This window comes from Manacus candei, unplaced genomic scaffold, assembly GCF_025592945.1.
Source record: "Manacus candei isolate 608988 ecotype Guabito, Panama unplaced genomic scaffold, ASM2559294v1 h1tg000056l, whole genome shotgun sequence".
NCBI classification, from domain to species: Eukaryota; Metazoa; Chordata; class Aves; order Passeriformes; family Pipridae; genus Manacus; species Manacus candei.
In genome coordinates this window covers 1,809,415-1,830,600 of record NW_026138104.1, presented here as the reverse complement: position 1 = coordinate 1,830,600, position 21,186 = coordinate 1,809,415, and the positions used below count along the sequence as shown (strand labels likewise).

Sequence of the window (21,186 nt, the reverse complement as noted above, 5' to 3'; positions counted from 1 at the left end):
GAACTTACTGATGCTGATGTTGATATAACTACATGTAGGACCAGACTTCTCTGTAACTTCCTTTATGATGCATGTCAGCACAGTATATACTCTTCCTTCTCCAAGATGCAGCCACCTCATCTTCTTGGAACTCCATACCATCTTCTTGGAACTAATTTTAAGTTCAAGTCTACAAAACCAGTTTTCCGAGGTGGCAAATAATACTTTCATTTAATCAGACATATTTGCCAGTGATCAACTATAATTTATATTTAATGAAAAGCTTTGCTATAGATCTTTCAAAATTATACTGTCCAAGCCTAATTCAGCAACATTCAGCTTCATGATGGAAAATGAGTGTAATTCAATGCCCCCTGCTCCTTGGACTTACCCAATTGCTTGACATTTCTACCATTTCTTACTGCACTACAGGAGTCTCAACATGCACCTTTTAGAATTACAATTATCTGAAACACTATATGACATCCACACGCTCTATATTGTATCCACTCAAGCCAGTTGTTTTCCTCCAAAAGCTTTAACCCACTTTTATTGCTTCCCTCCCATTGGTTGTCAAGAGTGATAATTTGATCAATACAGCTTGTGTCTGATTGGAAGTCATACTGTATCTGGCCCTCTGCTTCCTCTGAAACTGGCCTTAGTATTTTGGTAAATATGTTCAGGATAATTTTTTCCACCAGTGACTAAGGTCAAACTTCTGTAGTTAGCTGGATCAGTGGGATCTTCCTCTCCTTAAAACTGGTAGAGTTATTGCCTTTAGCTGCAACCTTCTTGTGTTCCTTAACATCCAAGTATCTGTTTTGCCTGCTTTGCTGGTGCTTGCAGTGGCAGCCTTCAATAGCTTGCCATTACACTTTCTGTTCCTGCAGCTATCCCACTTCTGACTACTTTGTTGCTCTTCTCACTTTTCTTCTCACTCTTCTTTGTCTGCAAACATAAATAGAACCAATAATCAATCAACATAACTACCAGGACCTTTCAAGTCAGTGATGTAAATATATTTTGTACTTTAAAAAAAACAAACAAACAAGATCAGGATTACTGGACCAAGGTCCATCTTATCACAGCTGTATGCACAGCTAATATAGCCATATTCATGCTATTTTTTGAAGTCTGATTTCTTCAGAGTGGTCCCTAAAAACCAAGTATCCATCTTCACGGGACAGAAGATACAGCTTCTGAAAATCATCCCATGTACATTAATATGTATTACTATGCATTGTTATGCAGCCAGATTTAAAACTCTTGGTTGCAGCAGGCAGTTGTATGCAGCCTGAAGGCCAACATCAGTCATCAAGTCTGCTCTTTGGATCTCCATGGTTTAGCAGGAACTGTTTGAATGGGAACTTGCCTCTCCTGCCATTGATGCTACCATAGCTGCTGCTTATTTCCTGCCACCAGTGTTCCAAAAGCAAGCCAGCACAGTGTTGATGTATACAGCTAGCAAATGCTTGTAGCACTATCTACTTTCTCTTCTCCCCAGTGGTTCTCACGTTAATTGAATTTGGATGGAGAAACTGTGTGCCCAGATCAGCTACCAGAGAATAACAGGTTACTGTGCAGCTGCTGTTCTGTGGTATCTGCTCATTCTTACCTTGTAGAAAGTGCAAAGGGAACAGGGGTATGAAACTGTGAAAACTTGGGCATTCTACAGGTTGCAACTCCATAGTTGTGCTGTGGTCACACACAAAAAATGAAACATCTCTATCTGCAGTCCTGGGCATCCAACTCCAGGCAGATGCTCACTGCAAGAGCTTTTCATATATCACCATATTTTTATTAATTCTTTTTGACTTCTTTTATTCATTCTCCCTAAGTGGCTGGAGCCGGTGAAACAGCCGGACTTTCTGAACCAAACTACGGCATAACTCTGGCATAGTCAGTCTCCTGGTACTGCTGTGCCTGGTCAGAACTGGGCACCTTCTGCCCAGGGTAGTTCAAACACCACCTGTTCCCAGTGCAGGAGCACAGCAGAACTGTGAGATGAAGCATAAATGAAAGGACATATTCTGCCTCTATTGCTGGATGAATCTGAAGAGTGGCTCTGTAAGAGAGCATATGCAACCTGCTCAGTACCAAGAGGATCAAGTGCCACAGTATATTCCCTGGATGAAATGGTTGCACGTTCTTGGCTATGAGTATGTGAACAGAGCTGTGCTTTCTTGTCCACTATCAACACTATTATCTCTAAAATTGTATACTCCTTTAATTAAATAGCAAAGAATGTGTTTACTTAATTCTACTTTCTATTGCAAAAACATATGATAGTGGAAATTATGGATTCTGGTGTCTGTCAGGTCCCTGATCCCCTTATGTGTTTTAGAATCTAGGCAATTAGAACATTCATGTGGTAATTCCTCCATTATACTTTTCACATTAATGTATTTTCTTCTGAATTGTTTAGTCAAATTAATTGCACTGAGCCTTATTTTGGGTATGCTAAGCATCCTTCTAAGGAGAGTTATTAAACTACCAATTTTTATCTCACTTAAGAATTGCTGTAATAATAACATTCAGGAAAGCTGGTTCATGATCTGATATGTTGATAGTGCCAATTTTTATATCTGTTGTGTTGTCAGGCAGCTTGTGAGAAAATAGAAAAGATCTACTCTTGGCTAAGGAGAGGATGAGTTGTGAAGTTTTCTCTGCTGGAGTGCATATGCCTTCAGACATCAAAGCTTTTAAAATTTTCCGTAGAGCAGAATGGAAACGGGACATTTTATCACCTGGGGTGCTGCCTGCTCCCTACTGCTTTGTCTGCCCAGCATCTCCCCAGGGCATGAGCAAAAGCTGCTCAGATCAGAGGCCAGAAGTGAGGGCATACTCCTGGCTATGGCTGTGGGCGTCCACTGACACTGATAGATGCCAGGACAAAAAAAAAAAGAAGCAAACCTGTTTTTCTTGGGACCTTTACTATGACAACAAACCTCAATAAAGCAGCTCTATCCTGGGCAATTATAAACCAAGCACCTGCAGGAGACATTTCTCACTCTTTAAAGGCTCTGACCTTCAACTTCACATCTCCCTTCTCCTTCAGCATGGAAATAAACTGTAATTGTGTAGCACTGACATTCTGTATTATAATCCCTCTTGTTATAAGATAGGGAAGATGTCTGGTTACAAAATGGAAATGTCCTAAAATACACATCCAATTTCTTTGTCATTAGTCTACAGCAACATGAGAAAGCTATGCATGACACTACATGGGCTGCACAGAATTGGTCAGGGAACAGCAGTGAGAAAGATGCAGCTGTCTCCTGCGGATGCAAAAGGGATCTCTGAACAATATCAGCTATGAGCAATGTCAGATATTAATTTGGAAGGGTGACATTTTTATTTATTTTTATTGGGTGATTATCAACTTGTGAGAAATACAGGCCAAGAGTTGAGTCTGGGAAAACTAATTATGTCTGGAATTTATCTTGATAAAATATAAGGGCAGATTACGTTCCTTGGGTTAAAAGCTGTTAGCCTAAGTATGAGATTATGAGTTCATTGGTTCTTTACTGTTTTAAGAAAAGAGAGAGAGAATTTTTAAAGAAAAAACAAGAGTAGTGAAATAATGACTATGTGCATGCTGCCAGAATTTGTGAATTAGGCTGGTAGGTACTTCTACCAAATATTCTTGCTGATTTTAGGTGTCACGTCCATTACCTCAGCCAAAAGGCAGTTATCACAAGCACTGTAGTAAATAACCCTCCCTATAGTTTGTCCTTTTGTTTCCAAAAGATGGTCTGATCATCTGATTCTCTGGGAAAAAAACATGGGAGATAATCCTTTTAAAGGTAAAGTATATACTGAAGAAAATCTCATTTTCATTGCAGTCAGAGGCAGCCAAAGTGCCACTGCCTATACACAGGCCAAAGGAAGAGAGGTGAAATATTTGGGCACACACTAAACGCTGTATGTCTATGAAACCTCCACTTCAAATCCCAGCCAAATTTTCTCTGACCGACTTGAGATAAATAATCACCCAACACTAATCAGCAAAGTTAAAATGTTGGGGTTTTTCAACCCCATTTTTAATTGAACAATTCCATATCTAAGTTCTTGTCCAGTAGTTACTCCACATATTTTGCAATGTGGTTTAGATTTGAATCCTGATAATTCAAATTCTCAGCCTACACTTGAGTTTTCATGTTGGTGATCATCATTGCTAACACTCTGCCTCTAGTCAAATTTCTTTCATCGAGGTCTTTTTTTATTTATGTAGTCATTGAGGATTTGCTGCACAGTATGACAAATACCTATCTGTCATGACATGTTCTCAACTTCATTGGTTAGGCTTTTTGAGAAGCAGTCAGGACTCTCTACTTCCTACCCATAACATAAAAGGGACAGTGTTTGCATCTCCTCTTGCACCATTTCCTCTTTATCAAGGGCTGTTTCTTCTCCCAGGAAGAGACCTGCTCCTTGGTGTGAGTAGTGGCACTGGGAGATCCACTCACAGTAGAGGTAGTACAGGGTATCTGGCTATTAAATTAAGTCCAACTGCCCAGTCCAGAGTTTTCCAGTGGCAGACAGCTATCTCCTCACAGTAACAGAGGGGTACAGCCCCTTCAGAAATGGTGCTCTGCAACCCACACTAGCAGAGATGGCAAGACTGCTCTGCACCACTGTCCTTGGGTTTTCCCTTCCTGCTAACTGATAATGTGTGAGCTGCTTGCATGGTCTGATGTGTAATTTAAATTGCTATTGACAATGGCATGGTGACAGAGACATTTATTAGTTAGAGCATAAAAGGGAGGTAGGGAAAGGAAACCGGCAACAAAGCAAGTAAATACATAAATATAAACATGCTTAGTCAGAACATTCATCTGTCATCTTGACTGCTTTTCAGACAAGAAAATAGATATTAAGAAGCTTGTACGCTACTATGAGAGAGTCTAAGGTGATAGCCTGGCCATGGACTAATACTGTGACTTTAAACAAATCCATTGTCAAGGGTCCTGCCATACATAGCAGGGAGCAGGTGATAAAATTATGGCCTCAACTCCTGCTGCCCCCCTATTCAGGGAATGAGTCAACATCAAGGTGATTCAAGGTCTTTTCTACTCCCAGGTCCCTCAATTTCCCTTTGCAGTACTGGAAGGAACAAAACAATAGGGATTTCTCCCAATATTTGTAACCTCACTGGTTGGTCCAGCTATGACTGTATTTTTAATTCAAGTCAGAATAACTAATGACTAAATTTGCTTTGTGAAGGTGCAGTCTGAGCTGCAGCTTCGTGACTGCTTAATGCCTGTCAAAGCTGGGGCTGTTGCTGACAGGAACCATCCACTCCTCTCCTGTCTTTCAGCTCACACCTTCCCTTTCCCCTCTGCATGCACTAGTAACCCTGTAGCCATGCCAAGAGCTGAAGAAGGGAATCGTTGCAATGGGAAGTGCAGTCAGTTTTGCTGGTAAGATTTCAGCTGAGGCAGCCATTTCTCTGCTTCTCCCCACTGCCTTGGGGGTGCTGCTGTGGGAGAAACGCCGTGGAGTGGGACAAGGTGTGGGACCATCTCCCTCAGGGGGCTTAAAACAACTGTGATTCACAGCCCTCCAAAGCTTTCCAGGGAGGAAAAATAGGCCTCAGGAAAAAGAATGTGTGTGCCAGCTTTAGGTTAAATTCCCTTTTCTATCACAGATTTCCTACTTGACTTTGAACAGGTCATTTTAATCTCTCTCTGCCTTAGATTTCTCTGTCCAAAACAAAAGACAGAGCAGTACTTTTATCTTTCAGAACAAACACATTAGAGATTTTGAGGTGCTGAGGTGCTCAGGTACTCTGGGAATAGGGGCACAGAAAGACTTTTGATAGGTCTGCAAATATTTTTTCAGTAGTTCTGCCTCAAGCCTCCCATTTTAATTGCCTTAATTGCAGACAGGATTTGTACTGCACAACTAAGGTCTTTGTAGTTTAATATGTTGTAAGTATCCATGCATTTCACAAATCATTGGTGTAACTGAATTCCAGATAATAGAATTCAAGGTATAAATCTGAGATATATGACAAAGGATGGAAGTGGTTTTTTTCAGGCTTTAAAAAACATTTTCACCGTGTTTCAAGTTTCAGTAACTTTTAGTAGCATCACTCAACAACAGAGTGAGCAAGCACTCCATGACAAAAACCCCAGCTGTGGTTTATTTTATGTGCATACCACAGCATTACTCTGGACCTTAGCCTGATCTGAGGAGATCAATTCAGACCTGACATTGTCATCTTTTTTCCTAATATATGGTTTTGTTTGTGACCAGATCCATCTCTTACAGGATTTCAGACTAATATACTTGTTTCAATACAGAGCAGACAGAGTGGTTATTTGGACCATAACCATTTTTCCAGAGATGGATGATAGTACTGCATCAATACTGTCATTGTGGTCCTCTTCCTAGTCTAAAAAGCTCTGTTCACAGAGTAATCTTTGAAATGTTTATCCCTAGGATAAAAATATACTTGGTGTAGCCATAACAAGTGGTAGAGAATATCCTTTTTGCCTCAGAAATTGAGATTAGAATGTCTATGTTTATACCTAAAGGAGGATACCACTAGAAATAAATATTTAGTAAGGTGGTGATATTATTACAAGGGCAGATCTTCATTCAATAAGAAAAAGTCAGTCTTGTATTTACAAAACTCAAATGAGAGATTACAGACTAGTTATTCTCGGATACATCTGTCCAGCTCTGGCAATCTGATTTTAAAGGGCTGATTACCAGAAGGCACAGGCACCAGTACTTTTTACATATAAAGTTCCAGAAAGACACTGGGACCAGGGGTATTCAAAGTCATTGGTCTGTTTCTGAAACCAGCTTTACCACATACTCTTTTTTTGACCTTGGAAATGTACTTCATTTCTCTACATCTAAGTTCCTGCATTTAGAAAATGGGGATTAAGAATGTAGATGCAAAGCTGCTCTAAGTTTATTGATATTTGCAGCTTTCAGAGCTTTAATGGGTAGCACCATACAAAGGCAAAGAGTTCTTTACATTTTACTGAAGTGATTCATTTTTCAGCTGGCCACAGTGCTGTATTGAAAATCTTCAGTGAGTGAGAACTTGCCAATTTGAAGAAATAACTGATTTATCTAAATAGTTTTTCAAAGACACGTAGAGAAATTGGTGCAACCCCATCATGGAGATAAATTTATATCAGGGTAAGTGCCTCATATTGATTAAGCTTATGTCAGCAAGGAATCAACTTGCTAATGCCATGAAAGGCACTTTTAAACTGAAATAAGAGTGTCTACACAGGGGATTAGTTTAATATTGGCATTTTTTTCCCAAAAAAAGACAAGCCTTTAAGTCTCATATCCCTAGTGCTGTGCATTTATGAAAGAGAAAAAAAAAAGTAATAGAAGTGGTATAGCAGACATGGCAAAACCAATTAGTGCCTGTCCTTGGCACTCTGAGTGCTACACTGGCTCATAATGAGGCTTGCTATGATTTGAAGCATCTTTAAGCTTGCTGCTATTTAACACAATATGTGGGAACACAGTTCTGTCACTTTTTTTTAATGCTCAAGCAATGCTGACTGGCATATCCCAGAGACGTGAGTTCAAGGCTGTGGTTTTATGGCAGCCTAATTTCTACTGCAGATCAGCTGCAACTATGAAGTCATAAATACATCATTTGTGAGAAGGAGCAAAAAGTCCCTCCCAAAGCAGTTCAGTGAACCCTTTTACTTGCTGCGGCAGTGGTGTGGACAAAGTTTTGGATGAGCTGCTCTAGCCCTTCTCTGCTTGGAGGAGGACCCAGACTTCCAAACTCTTAATGCCATCACATATGTACTTGGACGAATGTAACTGTAGGTACAGTGCAGACTTTTAGGCAAATATTTACATCAGTCTGCATTTTTAAAAAGTCATGATCTATTAAAAGAAGCAGCTATACAATTGCAAAAAAGTATATAAATAAAAATATAAAATCTCGATGCCTCTGCAGAAATACTTTGTCCATCTGCCTAGCTATAATAAATGGCAGAACAATACCCAAAACAATCACCATCAGCAAAGTAGTAGTAGTAGATTGTGAATTTTAACAATTATTTCAACATTAATGGATAATAACACTTAAGAGCCAGAAGGTAGGTATCTCATCTTTTCCCTTCCCATCCTTTTGTATTGGTTTCTATTAAGTGTTCATATTTTTATGTATATCCTTATTCATTAATTAAAGAGCTCCAAAAATTGAAGACTAAACATGAAGTCCTCATCTATCTCACTTTCCTGGTAAAGTTTGTAAGGATGGGCATGAGTGGACCTTGCTTACAATAGTATGGCTACCAATGAGAGTTGAAATGGGAGATGTTTTCCTCTGAAAATAAAAAATTACATAAATTTTGGATGTTACATATTCAGTCAGCCAGCTGTTGCACTAGCTGTGTCTCCTAGATAGTGGGCTCACTCCCACTGTGCAGGCTTGAGGCTGAGGGCGTTACTGCAGTAGTATGGGGCTGTAAGGGGCTGTGGCTTCTGAGACCAGCCATCCCTGACAGGACAGGGATCAGGCCAGTATGACACTTTGAGATAAGGAAGCAAACCTTGACAGACTCTGTATTTGGCACCTGGACAACTGAAGGGGACAGAAGACCTGGGCCACTGAGAGGACGTGGTTGTCCTCCAGGTCTTCAGTGCTGGGAACTCTGAAATAGTTTTCTTAATGTCAGCAATGCCATATGAAAATACACAGAATTACAACAACCATCCCTGCAGATGGTAAATGTGTGGCTTTCCACAGATAAGTCCAAATCCAGTAAAAATTACACAATCTTGTTAGTCACTAAGAAAAACAGAGACATTACGAGATCCAGAAGCAAAGAATCCAGATGCACCCGCCAATGTGCAATAGGTTAATGTTCTGACAGGGATACTAGGAGAGGCTTGAACAATTTGCAGCTGGGCTAAATGTTGTGATTGTATCTGTGAGTGATACAGAATGACTACCTGTGACAATAGGGAATGAAATTTCACCATCCTTTAGGTAACATTCCCTACTGTGAATTTTGAGATTTTTATGAAGTGCTCCTTTTTCTCCTCTTTGAAGACTGTGGTGATCAGACTAAGGATGCTTTATCTGGGGCCCACATGGGATATCTGATAGAGGTGCCACAGTGTTGAACAGTTGTTGCGCAGCCAGGGTCAAAGAGTAGGGGAAATACTGACTATAAAAGTCAGCTGCAGAATGAGGGGAAGGTCTAGAATGCTAATCCTGTCTATCCTTAAGACAATTCCTTTCACACAACCAGCCCAAAATTTCTGAAAAGAATTTATTTCAAAATACAGCTGACCGATCCTATAGGAAGAAGAATGTATTTAGGGGAGAAGTGCTTACAAGCAGATCCTTGTGGTGCATTCCTTTCAATCTTACTGGGTAGTTTGCCTCTGTTTACACTGGTTAACATTTAAAACTGTCTTTACAAAGAAAAGCAAAAGCTCAAAAGATTTTTTCTAAAGGGAAAGTTGAGATTGTCCTTTAACGTGTACCAAGCCACATTCCATTGAAAACAGCAAGATGCAGGCTTGGAATTACTCCTGCTCTGATCTCATCCTGCTCACTCTCTAAACAGCATTCACGGAAAATATACACACCTAAAAGATACATAAAAACAGCTTTCCTCCACTCTATCTCCCCACCTCATACACATACCTTTTCAATTTGTGTATCTTGAAATACTAATGCAGCAAATATGATCTGAATCTCATTTACATCAGTGGAAATGGGGAGTCATTTCTTTAAAAGGAAGGTACTTAAAGCACAGCAAGAGCAGCATGAGGCCAGAAGTAAGAGCTCATCACATAATTTCTCCTTACATCACAGCCTTGTGAAGCTCTACTCCCTTCCCTTGCATCTGTGAAATCAGTAGGTCTACTCCAGGGAGTAAGGATTGCCATCTTAGGCCCTTAAATCAGCCTCTCTGTGTCTGAAGAACAAGAGAGAGTCTGTGTTTTCAGGCACCGTATGTAACTGTAGAAGAACTTGCTCAAGAAAGGGAAATAAAAAGAGAATAAAAATGTTCGCATTCTCTCTGAACAAAATGAGCTGTGATCTGCAATTGCCCTTTTAAGAGTTGTGACTTTTTCTTGTTCTCCAGAAAACTTCTGGCAGCAGCAGTTGGGCTGCAGCCCCTGCGCCTCTCACCCCAGCACAGAACATGTCAGGGAAGGCAGGCAACATACGGCTTTAATTTGCAAGGGATCATCTACATTTCTTCTGAACAGAAAAGAAAACCAAATCGAATCTCCACATACTCCATCTATCTTGAATAAACAGCATTAAGCAAAAAATGCTGTGAGTATTGGGAGGAAGAGACTCTTTGTAGTTTGCTTTGACTGCACATACTGCCTCTCCTCATGCCTCTTTAAAACATACAAAATCACTGTAATGGGGGGCTGACTTACACCAGTGCCAGTCAAAAGTTGCCCTTCATTCCTAGCCCATGCTACCTGGTAAAACATTTGCCTTACAATAGGTATCACTCAGCAGAAATAAATTACCACTGACTTCAGTGGCTAGAGATGCATTTCCATTCTATTTCTCTTATTCCCACAACCCCCAAATACAAATAAAAGTACAGTTTTTAACCTAAATTGACAATTGCAAACTAATATAACGAATTAATAAAAGACTTATATAAAGGCGCCTGGGATAAATTTGAGGGTAAGGTGACCTGGGCCACCCAATGGTAAGAGAATTACTTGGTACCTCGTCAAATGCTTGTTTATAACAACTGCCTCTGCACTGAGATGACTTTCTAAACACTTGGCTGTACCGCCTTGAGACCCCTCGCTGCAGAAAGTATTCTGGCTGCTGACTGCACCACCACCTATAGTTCATGTTCAGCTCCTACTGATTTTCTTTGCCAATCACTGCATGCATTTATTATTTGTGTCAGCACAGGCATACTTCCAAGACTCTTCTAGATGTTCCAAGAAACAGTCAATGTCCAAGGTACGCTTTTAAATTTTAAGGATTTTGTTCTTCTATCAAGACTAGATCTGTGAGATGCTATGGCCTGTGGCCCTGGGGCAGATGGTTGTGTCATTGGCATGTTGCACAGTGAAAAATATCTTATCATGCAACTGTAAAAGCTACATGGGAGTCTTGCCCAGGTACTTCTTCTCCAGAATTTTGTTTTGTAGACCTCTGTGTCTCAACTTCTTGTGTAGACCTCTCTCTTAACTTCTAGGGTCAAACAGCTTAGTTTAAGGAGTGTGTATTATCTGCATTAACGATTTTATCACCAGAAATATATGGTAGTTTTAATATGGCAGTGTAAGGGTGTACCTTATTTCATCTTACAATTTGAGATTATGGAAGTTTGAGCCACATTAGAAATCAAAAAAAAAAAATCCAATTTCCAGGTTTCCCCCACCCCTTCTCACAATTTATCCTAACACCGGAGAGAAACTTTCAGACCAGAGGCTTCTGTAGGGGAAGGGGGAAGTATATACATTTATTTACACAAATAAATATACTGTACAAACTAAAAACAGCTATATATATATATATATTACATTTCTGACTGTCAGTCCTTTCAAGCCCCCCCTTTTAACTTTAGTCCAGGAGCAGCCTTCCAAGGCTGATATGTAACACAGTCTCTGTCTCTCGTGGGAGTGTTCTGGGCTCCTGAACACTCCCTAACTAACCTTCAGCTGTTTGCCGAAGTCCTTTCTCCTTACAAAGTCCAAGAAAGTAGCTTTGAGTCCTTTCTCTTCTGCTGCTGTGTGATTTCTCCTTCTCAGTGTCATACCTCGGTTCGTAGGCTTGCTGCAGTGTAGTTCAGCTTATCAAGCGTCTGTGTCCTGGAATGCTGATTCCTCCTTCAGGTTTTCGGTTGTCCTCCATTTAAATCACTGCAAGGACATCCTCTGGGCCCCTCTCTCTCTCTCTCTGGGGTCCGTCTCCAATTCTTGCCTGGGATTTTTCTCCCTAGCAATCGAGCCTCCTCTGGCCCATCCACTTGGCTCTGCTCCAATGCTGAGCCTCACATCCACTCTCACTAAACAGTGAGAGGGAAAAGCAGCCCTCCTCTACAGTTTGGCTGCAAAGGTGGGGGGGGAAGAAGAAGAGGGCCTGGCTGCAGGGCCTGTCTCTCTCTCTCTCTCCCACTTACCAGTTGTTTGTGAGTCGCATCCCTCACAAACATGCACTCATTCCAATGCTGTCTCTACTCTGGCCTAGGCAGAGTTAGGGGGGCCGCAGGGCTCCCCTCTTCCCCCCAGCGGAGGAGAGAGGGAGCCCAGCCACCCCCTGGCCTTCTCCACCTACATGCAGCAGACATCGACAGCAAAACAACCAAGACAGAACTGCCAACCGCTTCCGGGGCTGTGATATATGACTTTGAGCAGAAGCGAACAACATGGGTGGTGATCGGCTCTCCAGGGAACACTGCCCTGGCACCCAATCACCTCTGAGCCCCTCAAACTCTCAAGGGGGGGGCCAATTTCAAACTATGACAGATGTATGACACTGTAATCATCTCTCCTTCATTTCACTGCATTTACAATCTTGGTACTGATTCTTCAGCAAGTATCTCTGGTTGTGCATCATGAGGACTTGATATGTACTGCCAGTACTCAGATGGAAATGAGACCCACCTGAGCTGTGGACATGTACTGCCTCATTTGGAAACTCCAAGAGACTTCATGAATTTAGTATAAACATTGCTGCTGCCCATCATACATTACATATTTTAATCCCTCTCTCTACTCAGATCTCAAAAATCCTTTCTTTCCATCCAGAACTAATGCCCCTACACCCAAAAGTATTAACTTTTCTAATCAGCCAAGATCCATGTTCAATATGAGACAAAAATCAACTTTTAACTTGTCCCACTTTTGACACCTTATTTGACATTTAAATAATAAAACTTTGAATTAACTGTTAATTATTTGAGCATAACTTTTGCTTTAAATTGGTGGATAAATACACATGTATGTTATTATCTGTGTTTATGTTTTATTCGTTTGGGTGCTCACTAGCCTTACTCCATATACATTTTTGCTTATATGCTGTGGAGGGTAAGTACTTACTCTATCCTATTTCTGCCAGTCACATAGAGGAAAACAAGAAAATACTGCAACAACTTTTTGCTTTGTCTCTTTCCAAAAGTAAAGATTTACATAGTGTCTTTTTTTTTTCAGACAAAGATTTGTATCCCCATCTCCCATAACAAGACCAGCATAAACCAGTACTCTACTAGTGGTACATAAAGAATGCAAGAGGACAAATCTCAGTACTTTGCCTATCTGCCACAGTCCTAATTTCCCGTAATGGCTACTGTACCAACTAACATTAGCACATTGTTTTGAAGTAAACGCTGAAATTCTTTTTAGTTATGACTTAACACCCAAATTTTTGTTTCTTTTAGAACGGAAGATTGTTTTTCCACGGCAAGAGGGAAGAGTGCCTGTGCTCTCTTTGTCATATTGACCCAAGCAATGGTGGTATCCAGTCCAGGTTCCTCTTTAATTGTCACCCACGGTGGATACCTAAGGAATCATTAAAAGAGCAAGGTAGACGCACAACAATAGTCTCCTGTGGATGTGATATGCAGTACTGGGGCTGCCTGAAGAAGCAGTATATGTTGTTAGACAAAGACATACAGGTGGCAAAATGGGACAGACTTTTGGTTGCACAAACTCTTCTTTGGGTTAGAATCATCTTTCAGTTAAGAAAAATTGTTTACCATTTGCTAAGATACTCCTTAATTAAACCAGCTCTGAAAGGAAGAAGATAGTAGCTTTAGAATAGAGAAGACATTAATGACATTAAGGATGGGAGAAAGACTGGCATTTATGAGCTAAGTAAAAAGGAGAGACAATTACCTTACAATCTGTTGATTTGGAGAGAGGTAAGCAGAAGAGGTGGTGGTGTGTGGAAGCAGAAATAAATTACAATGTACTAGCAGACCAGTATCTCTGTTGAGTCCCCAGTTTTGGGTGTTGGGCAGAGTTAGGAAACCTAATTCCCATGTGCACTTCTGTCGGACAAGATCTGTAGTTTTCCCTAAGGATCAGGTCTGAAAGAGGAGAGGGAGAATGTCCTGTTTTGTGAGAAACATTCCCTCACCAACAGAGGTGTGTTCGGTCTCTAAAGATGGTTTGTGGGAGTTCCTGCTGGAGCTCAGTGGTCATTTTCAGCAGCAAAACTACAAGGAATACAGCCGTGCACAGGATGAAGTATGTTGCAACCCTGGAACATCCAATGTAAGATCAGAGTATGCTGGTGATTTGATGGCAGGGAAAGTTCATTGCTGTAGTAGTGGATGGGCATCAACACATCTTAGATTTCTTGCTCAGGCACAGTTTAAACTTATCTGGTTTTGGACCACAGAGGATTAGGCCCTAATGATGAGTTTTGTGGTTTGGGGTATTTGAAATGTAGGACAAGTGCTTCTGGGAAGATTCTTTTCCACACAGGATTTTCTTCTGTTATGTGAAAAATCATTAAACAGTTAAAACCAGCAAGTCCTAGGAACTTTTCTGAACTTACCAGCTCCCAGCCCTCCCACAACGCCTCCTCCATTCTCATTTCCACTTTTTCTTACTGAGCTGGTCTTACTGATACATCTGAACTTGCAGCAGTTCTGAAGTTGTATTTAGCTTTTAGATAATTACTGTGTTTAGACAGTTGCTGCTTCAGAACCAAAAATATAGCTTGTTATTCCAAAAATGTGTCTGCTTTTCCTTCTATACCAACTGGTCTGAAAAAAAGTCCATTACCTACATGTACAAACCTCTTAATTACCTTTCCTGGATTGCATGATGCATCCCCAGGTCTGAAGAGGACAAGCAGAAAGCCAAGGAGGCTTTCCGAAACTAGGCAGAAATTCATACTCATTTTCTGTGAGAAAGAGCATATATACTTGTTCCTACCTAAAGATCCAGTGTTCAATCGTTTTAGGATGAACAGGGAAACCATACTGCCGTTTAGGGCTGGATATAAATTAGGTTTTGTGCTAGAAAAGAGTTACTAATTTTAATTACTGAATGTAGATCTGAAGAGAAAAATCTGTAGCTTAAAACTATAAATGCAATATTCAAGGAATCAAACTTTTTTCAGCAGAAGATGGAAAAAGATATTTGTGTGTATCATTTTTGAACTACAGTTCTCTGAGAAAAGAGTTTTTGACAGAACTCAATGAACCTTAGTAAACAAGGACATCAGCAATCAACATATTTAAGGATGTGCAATTTCTAAACATGATCCCACTCCTGCAGTCGTTACACAGCATAGATTTTGCTATTAATTAGTTTGAATGTGGGACAGTACTACAGGGAGAAAGAAAGTGGCCTAAATAGCATGGTCCAAATTCTATGTGTAGCTATCCAAGAAATACGGATGTCTTCTATTAACCCTTGCCACCTGTGACAGCTAGAAATAACTGCTGGACATGTCTTACTCCTAATGGATTTTTGCAGCTCATTAGTATGTAAGGGGGAAAGGGTGAGAGCATGCTACAGAGAAGGAAGACAGCTGGCCAGAGAAGTTCCATGCCTGGTTCAGCTCTGAATGGCAAAATTAACCTTCTGACAAATACAAGGACATTCATATACATGATGCAGAGGCTTGGTTACTGAATGGAGAACGGGATAGGGTTCTTCTCCTCTCCAGGAGCATAGTTTATTACTCTTATTCAATTACAGAGAGTACAGTAAATCCCCCATTCAGCCTCCATCATTTCTCTAGACTACGCTTTTCAGCAGCACCAACAGGACCTCCATTCTGTTTGTGCAAAGGGGCTTCGGACATGCAGAAATGGACACTGTTGGTGGGCATGCTATGCCTAGTTCACCCCCTCCCCAGAATACAGCAAAATTTTCAAAAGCCTGACGGGAGGTATTGCAAGTCACGGAGCATTCATCTTGAATTACTCTGGAATAGCTGACCACTAGGCAGAGGGAGGAAGGGGAATGGGAAAGTCCTGCTGGGATTATTTTCGTATCTCAGGCTGCTGCTGTGGACACGATGGAAGGCGCAGATAATCCACTGGCAAAAGCTCGGTAACGAGATACTTAAAGTGTCTCTGAGGGGAGGCGAGTTTTGGCCACTCGCACATCGCGGTCTGTGCCCGCATCCCAAGTGACCGCAATAAACCCGTCTCCCCCATTTCAGCCCTGCAGAGATGCCCACCGCTCCCTGCTCACTGCTCCCCGGAGCAGAGCCCTGACGACAGCCCCTCCCGACCCTGCCCTTCGCTGTGTGCCAAACACAGATCCTCCCGCCGGGATTAGCCCGCCTGACCTCCGGGGAGGTGCCGGGACCCGGCCCCATCGGGGTGCGCCGCTCAACGGCCTCAACAATCGTCACCACCGGGGCACCCAAAAACACTCCCAGGACAGCCGGGACCGACACGGCGCGGCCTCGGCCCCCCGCTCTCCCCCCGCGGCGGGGGCCCCTCCCCGCGCCGCCCCCGCCGCCTTTGTGCGCGGCGCGGGGCAGCCCCACGGCCGCCTGCGCCCGCCCCCGGGTGAGGCGTTGGGAGACGGTCCCTTACGCAGGAAAGTTCGGCGTCGGTTTCAAGGCTCCTCCCTCCGGTGAAGGCAGACTGCGGGGCGCCTGGAAACCGGTCGGAGGGAGCGCGGCGCGGCGAGGCGAGGGGCGCGGGCTCGAGGGGCCGGCACAAATGGTCAGGCGGCGGCGGCGGCGGCGGAGGCGGTGGCGGTAGTCGGAGGCGCGGCGGTCGCTGCCGCCGGTGCGAGGAGAGCTGCGCGCTGCGCGCCGCGGCCGCGCGAGTGGCGACCGGGGCTGCCCCGTCCCTGCTCGCCGCTCCCTTCATGAGTCGCAAGTTCGGGCCGGGAGGAGCAGCGGCGGCGGCGGCGGCGGCGGCGGGGCGGCGAAAGCCCAGCAGGGCAGGCGGCACCGACTGAGCATGGCCGAGCGGCGCGGGCCGGCGGTGAGCGGCGGCGGGGAAGTTGGCGGCGGCCGGTGCCCGCGGCTGCCTCTGCTGCTGGTGTTACTCTGGGCGGCGGTGCTGCCGGCCGGGGGGCAGTCCAACGGCGAGCGGGGCATCTCCATCCCGGACCACGGCTACTGCCAGCCCATCTCTATCCCGCTCTGCACCGACATCGCCTACAACCAGACCATCATGCCCAACCTGCTGGGCCACACCAACCAGGAGGACGCGGGGCTGGAGGTGCACCAGTTTTACCCGCTGGTGAAGGTGCAGTGCTCGGCCGAGCTCAAGTTCTTCCTCTGCTCCATGTACGCGCCGGTGTGCACGGTGCTGGAGCAGGCCCTGCCGCCCTGCCGCTCCCTCTGCGAGCGGGCCCGCCAGGGCTGCGAGGCCCTCATGAACAAGTTCGGCTTCCAGTGGCCCGACACGCTGCGCTGCGAAAAGTTCCCCGTGCACGGGGCCGGCGAGCTGTGCGTGGGGCAGAACGCCTCCGAGCGCGGCACCCCCACGCCCGCCCTGCGCCCCGAGAGCTGGACCAGCAACCCCCACCGCGGGGGCGCCGGCGGCGGCCCCGGAGGACCGGGGCCCGGCGAGCCCCGTGGGCGCTTCACCTGCCCGCGGGCGCTGAAGGTGCCCTCCTACCTGAACTACCGCTTTCTGGGGGAGAAGGACTGCGGGGCGCCCTGCGAGCCCGGCCGCCTCTACGGGCTCATGTACTTCGGGCCCGAGGAGCTGCGCTTCTCCCGCACTTGGATCGGCATCTGGTCGGTGCTCTGCTGTGCCTCCACCCTCTTCACCGTCCTCACCTACCTGGTGGATATGAAGCGGTTCAGCTACCCTGAGCGGCCCATCATCTTCCTCTCGGGCTGCTACACGGCGGTGGCCGTGGCCTACATCGCCGGCTTCCTCCTGGAGGAGAGAGTGGTCTGCAACGAGCGCTTTGCCGAGGACGGCTCCCGCACCGTGGCGCAGGGCACGAAGCGGGAGGGTTGCACCATCCTCTTCATGATGCTCTATTTCTTTGGCATGGCCAGCTCCATCTGGTGGGTCATCCTCTCCCTCACCTGGTTCCTTGCTGCCGGCATGAAGTGGGGCCACGAGGCCATTGAGGCCAACTCCCAGTACTTTCACCTGGCTGCTTGGGCCGTGCCGGCCATCAAGACCATCACCATCCTGGCCCTGGGACAAGTGGATGGGGACGTTCTCAGCGGTGTCTGCTTTGTGGGCATCAACAACGTGGATGCCCTGCGGGGCTTCGTGCTGGCCCCCTTGTTCGTCTACCTGTTCATTGGCACCTCTTTTCTGCTGGCTGGGTTTGTGTCCCTCTTCCGGATCCGGACCATCATGAAGCACGACGGCACCAAGACAGAAAAGTTGGAGAAGCTCATGGTGAGGATAGGCATCTTCAGCGTCCTCTACACGGTGCCGGCCACCATCGTCATTGCCTGCTATTTTTACGAGCAAGCTTTTAGGGAACAGTGGGAGAGGAGCTGGGTCACACAGAGCTGTAAGAGCTATGCCATTCCCTGCCCCAACAACCACAGCAGCCACCACCCGCCTATGAGCCCTGACTTTACTGTCTTCATGATCAAGTATCTCATGACCTTAATTGTGGGCATCACTTCGGGCTTTTGGATCTGGTCTGGGAAAACCCTGAACTCCTGGAGGAAGTTTTACACCAGGCTCACCAACAGCAAGCAGGGCGAGACCACTGTCTGAGACCCCTGCCTGCCGGACCAGGGGGATGTGGGCGGCCAAAGGACCGAGGCTCTGCCTCGGGAAGCAACTCCTTACCCAGCCTGGGCAAACTTTGGGGACCGCAAGTGTCTTCCGCAGGCGACAGGGAGCGGAGGACGAGCCGGGGGGACTCTGGGGCCCGGGACCGCAGGGCTCGGCCCTCCCCACGCTGCTCGGGTTGTCTCCTGTAGGAGCTGAACGCATTGTCAGGTTGGGGGAGAGGGATGTAAATAGCCTCTGTAAGATTTTGTAAGTATATTTGTATTTAAATTGCAAAAAACCTCACTTTTTTAATTATTTAGGACACTTTTAACCCGTTTGCGGATTTTACTTCCTTGCCTCCCTCCCCCCCTTTTTTATTTAAAGAAAAAAAGGCTTTGGATTTGTATTTCGTAGGGCAGAATGGGAAAAGCTGCCGGTAAGAGAAACGAAAAAAACCCCTTTCTTCTCCCCCCCACAGGTTTTGTAATGGCTTTGCTTGGAATTTCGGCTGCATCAGCAGCAGGGCCCGGAGCGGGGTTGCGGCCGCGGCCGGGGTCGCCTTCTGACCCGGGCTGGCTCCCGATCCCGACTCCGAGGTGGGGATGGGCAGGAGCGCCGCTTTCCGCCCTGGCCCCGTGTGGGGGAGGACGGACCCCATCCCGTCCGCCTACGGGGAGGACGTGGAGCCGCCTGGCCGTGGCGCAGGGACAGCGCTGCACCGGGCCCCGGCCCCGCTGACCCCGCCGGGCCCTTCTCGGGAGATGCGAACATCATCCAGCCCTGCCCGGAGCGCGGCCGGTCTGGGGCGGCTGCGGGGCCCCACACGGCTCGGGAGGAGTTGACCCCCTTCCCTGTAGGAGTTGGGGTTCAGCACCGCCTGCACCTGTAGCACGTCCGATGGCTCAGGAGGTGGCTGGGGACAGAAAGACACCGAAATTCCCTCCTGCTCTGGTATTTTTTTAAGCCCACTTTGCAGTCCGGGGGCGCTCCGCGGGTGCTCCCGCCGCCGCCTGCCCCGGTCCCTCCCCGCCGCGCTGCGGCCGGCTGGGGTCAGCAGGATCAGGAAATGCGGGCTCAGTGAAAAGAGCTCCGTCGGAATAAAACGCAGCGTTCAGTTTGAGGCTTTTGTTGACACACCCTCCCCTCCCCCCCAATTATATTGATACACCGGCTCTTAATATGGGAAACATTGGAGCCGTTGCCATTCTTCTGAATTGTAATTCATTGAGATTTAATTCATTACACATTATGAGGGTGTGATCATTTTTGCCAGTAGTAAAAACGATGGAAGGGAAAGCAGAAAACCATAATGTTTAAGCAGTCTGGTGAGTTGTGAGACTTGAAAGAATCTCTGCTTTCTTTTCCCTGTCTTATTTTCGGTCCAGTAATAACATTGCATACTGCAAGGATAAGATACCATGTGTGCAGTATATCTACTACCTTGTATGCTCCTGGATGTGTGGGATTGTGCTTCTAATCCATAAAAAAAGTTAAAGATTAAATTGTAACTTTCGACAGATGCATTTGAATATGTAGACCTCTGTATGAAAAACAGCAGAATGCTTCTCTCCTGATTGTATTGTTTTAAACTTTTTTTTTTAATATTACAAATGCCTGTATTTAGGTTCATAAACATTATCTATGGCTACCATACCCTGAAATGCAAAATTATTTTAATTTGGTATGCATTTATTTCTGTTCATTATCACAAGATCATCTATATTTATAGAGGAATAGAAATTTATATATATTAAATACCATATTTTTAATTTCTCTGAAATAAATTGAGGTTTTGTACAAAACTATCTTGTCCCTTTATGTATTCCTCTGATGAACTTAAATACTCTGTGAAAGCAGTGTATATGCTACAAGATGTGTGGGATTTCTTTTTTCTTAGGTTGAGTTCACAGTAGCAAGCTGAAATTCAGTGTAGGAATTCATTGTGCATTTTGTTTTTTATTTCTGGGCCAGTCTAAATTAATCCTTCAAAAGAAGTAATGTAAACTGTTCAAAATCTCTGACAGGGTATGGTCGGTGGTGTGAAATCTAAGAAGAGATCTGGTATATGGCAGGAGAAGAAAGAAGCTCACCAGTTCTTTTTTTTTTTTGGTGTTTTTATTTTGGTTGTAGAAAAGGGTTCTCTCAACTTAGCCTTTCTTCTCCCTTTCCTACTAAAATACAAAAAAAAAGATATTTTCTTATAATGATATTCTGCTTAAAAGGACACTCGGACTATGTTGCAATATTGTCAGAACATTTTAATGAGTAAAATAGTTTTGTTCTGTTGAATTTTGAATGTTTGGTTAATCCAGAGTTAAACAATAGTTTAACTGGACAGTTTAAATGGAAGCATTTCAGATCTGTGGAAAGTACACACATTCTTTAATCTTTCAACACAAGACATTCTTTTTTTTTTCTTTTTCTGTAATTCATTTTTCAAAGTGCCATTCTGTAAGTGTGGGTTTGTTAGGAAAGACTGAAAGGCTGGTTAATTTTTAGTGTTACGAGCTAGTAAAGCATTTCATTATGTAGATCTGGAGGCAGATGTAAATGATTTTTGGCTTGTTTACTTTTTTCAAATCAT

At 44.6% G+C, this 21,186-nt stretch overlaps 2 protein-coding genes across 2 annotated transcripts; one reads left to right on the top strand and one right to left on the bottom strand.

Annotated features, from left to right (window-relative positions):
• Window positions 1-221: 221 nt before the first annotated feature.
• Window positions 222-16,852, bottom strand: LOC127477639 (WAS/WASL-interacting protein family member 3-like). Its single transcript, XM_051802205.1, has 2 exons — window positions 16,485-16,852; window positions 222-927 (listed from the first exon to the last, which is right to left on the bottom strand). Exons 1-2 carry the CDS (start codon window positions 16,764-16,766, stop codon window positions 835-837), a joined length of 375 nt encoding a protein of 124 aa, XP_051658165.1. The 5' UTR covers window positions 16,767-16,852; the 3' UTR covers window positions 222-834.
• Window positions 16,852-20,891, top strand: FZD1 (frizzled class receptor 1). The gene has a single exon (XM_051802174.1). The coding sequence runs from the start codon at window positions 16,860-16,862 to the stop codon at window positions 18,600-18,602; it is 1,743 nt and encodes a 580-aa protein (XP_051658134.1). The 5' UTR covers window positions 16,852-16,859; the 3' UTR covers window positions 18,603-20,891.
• The last annotated feature ends 295 nt before the right edge of the window (window positions 20,892-21,186 follow it).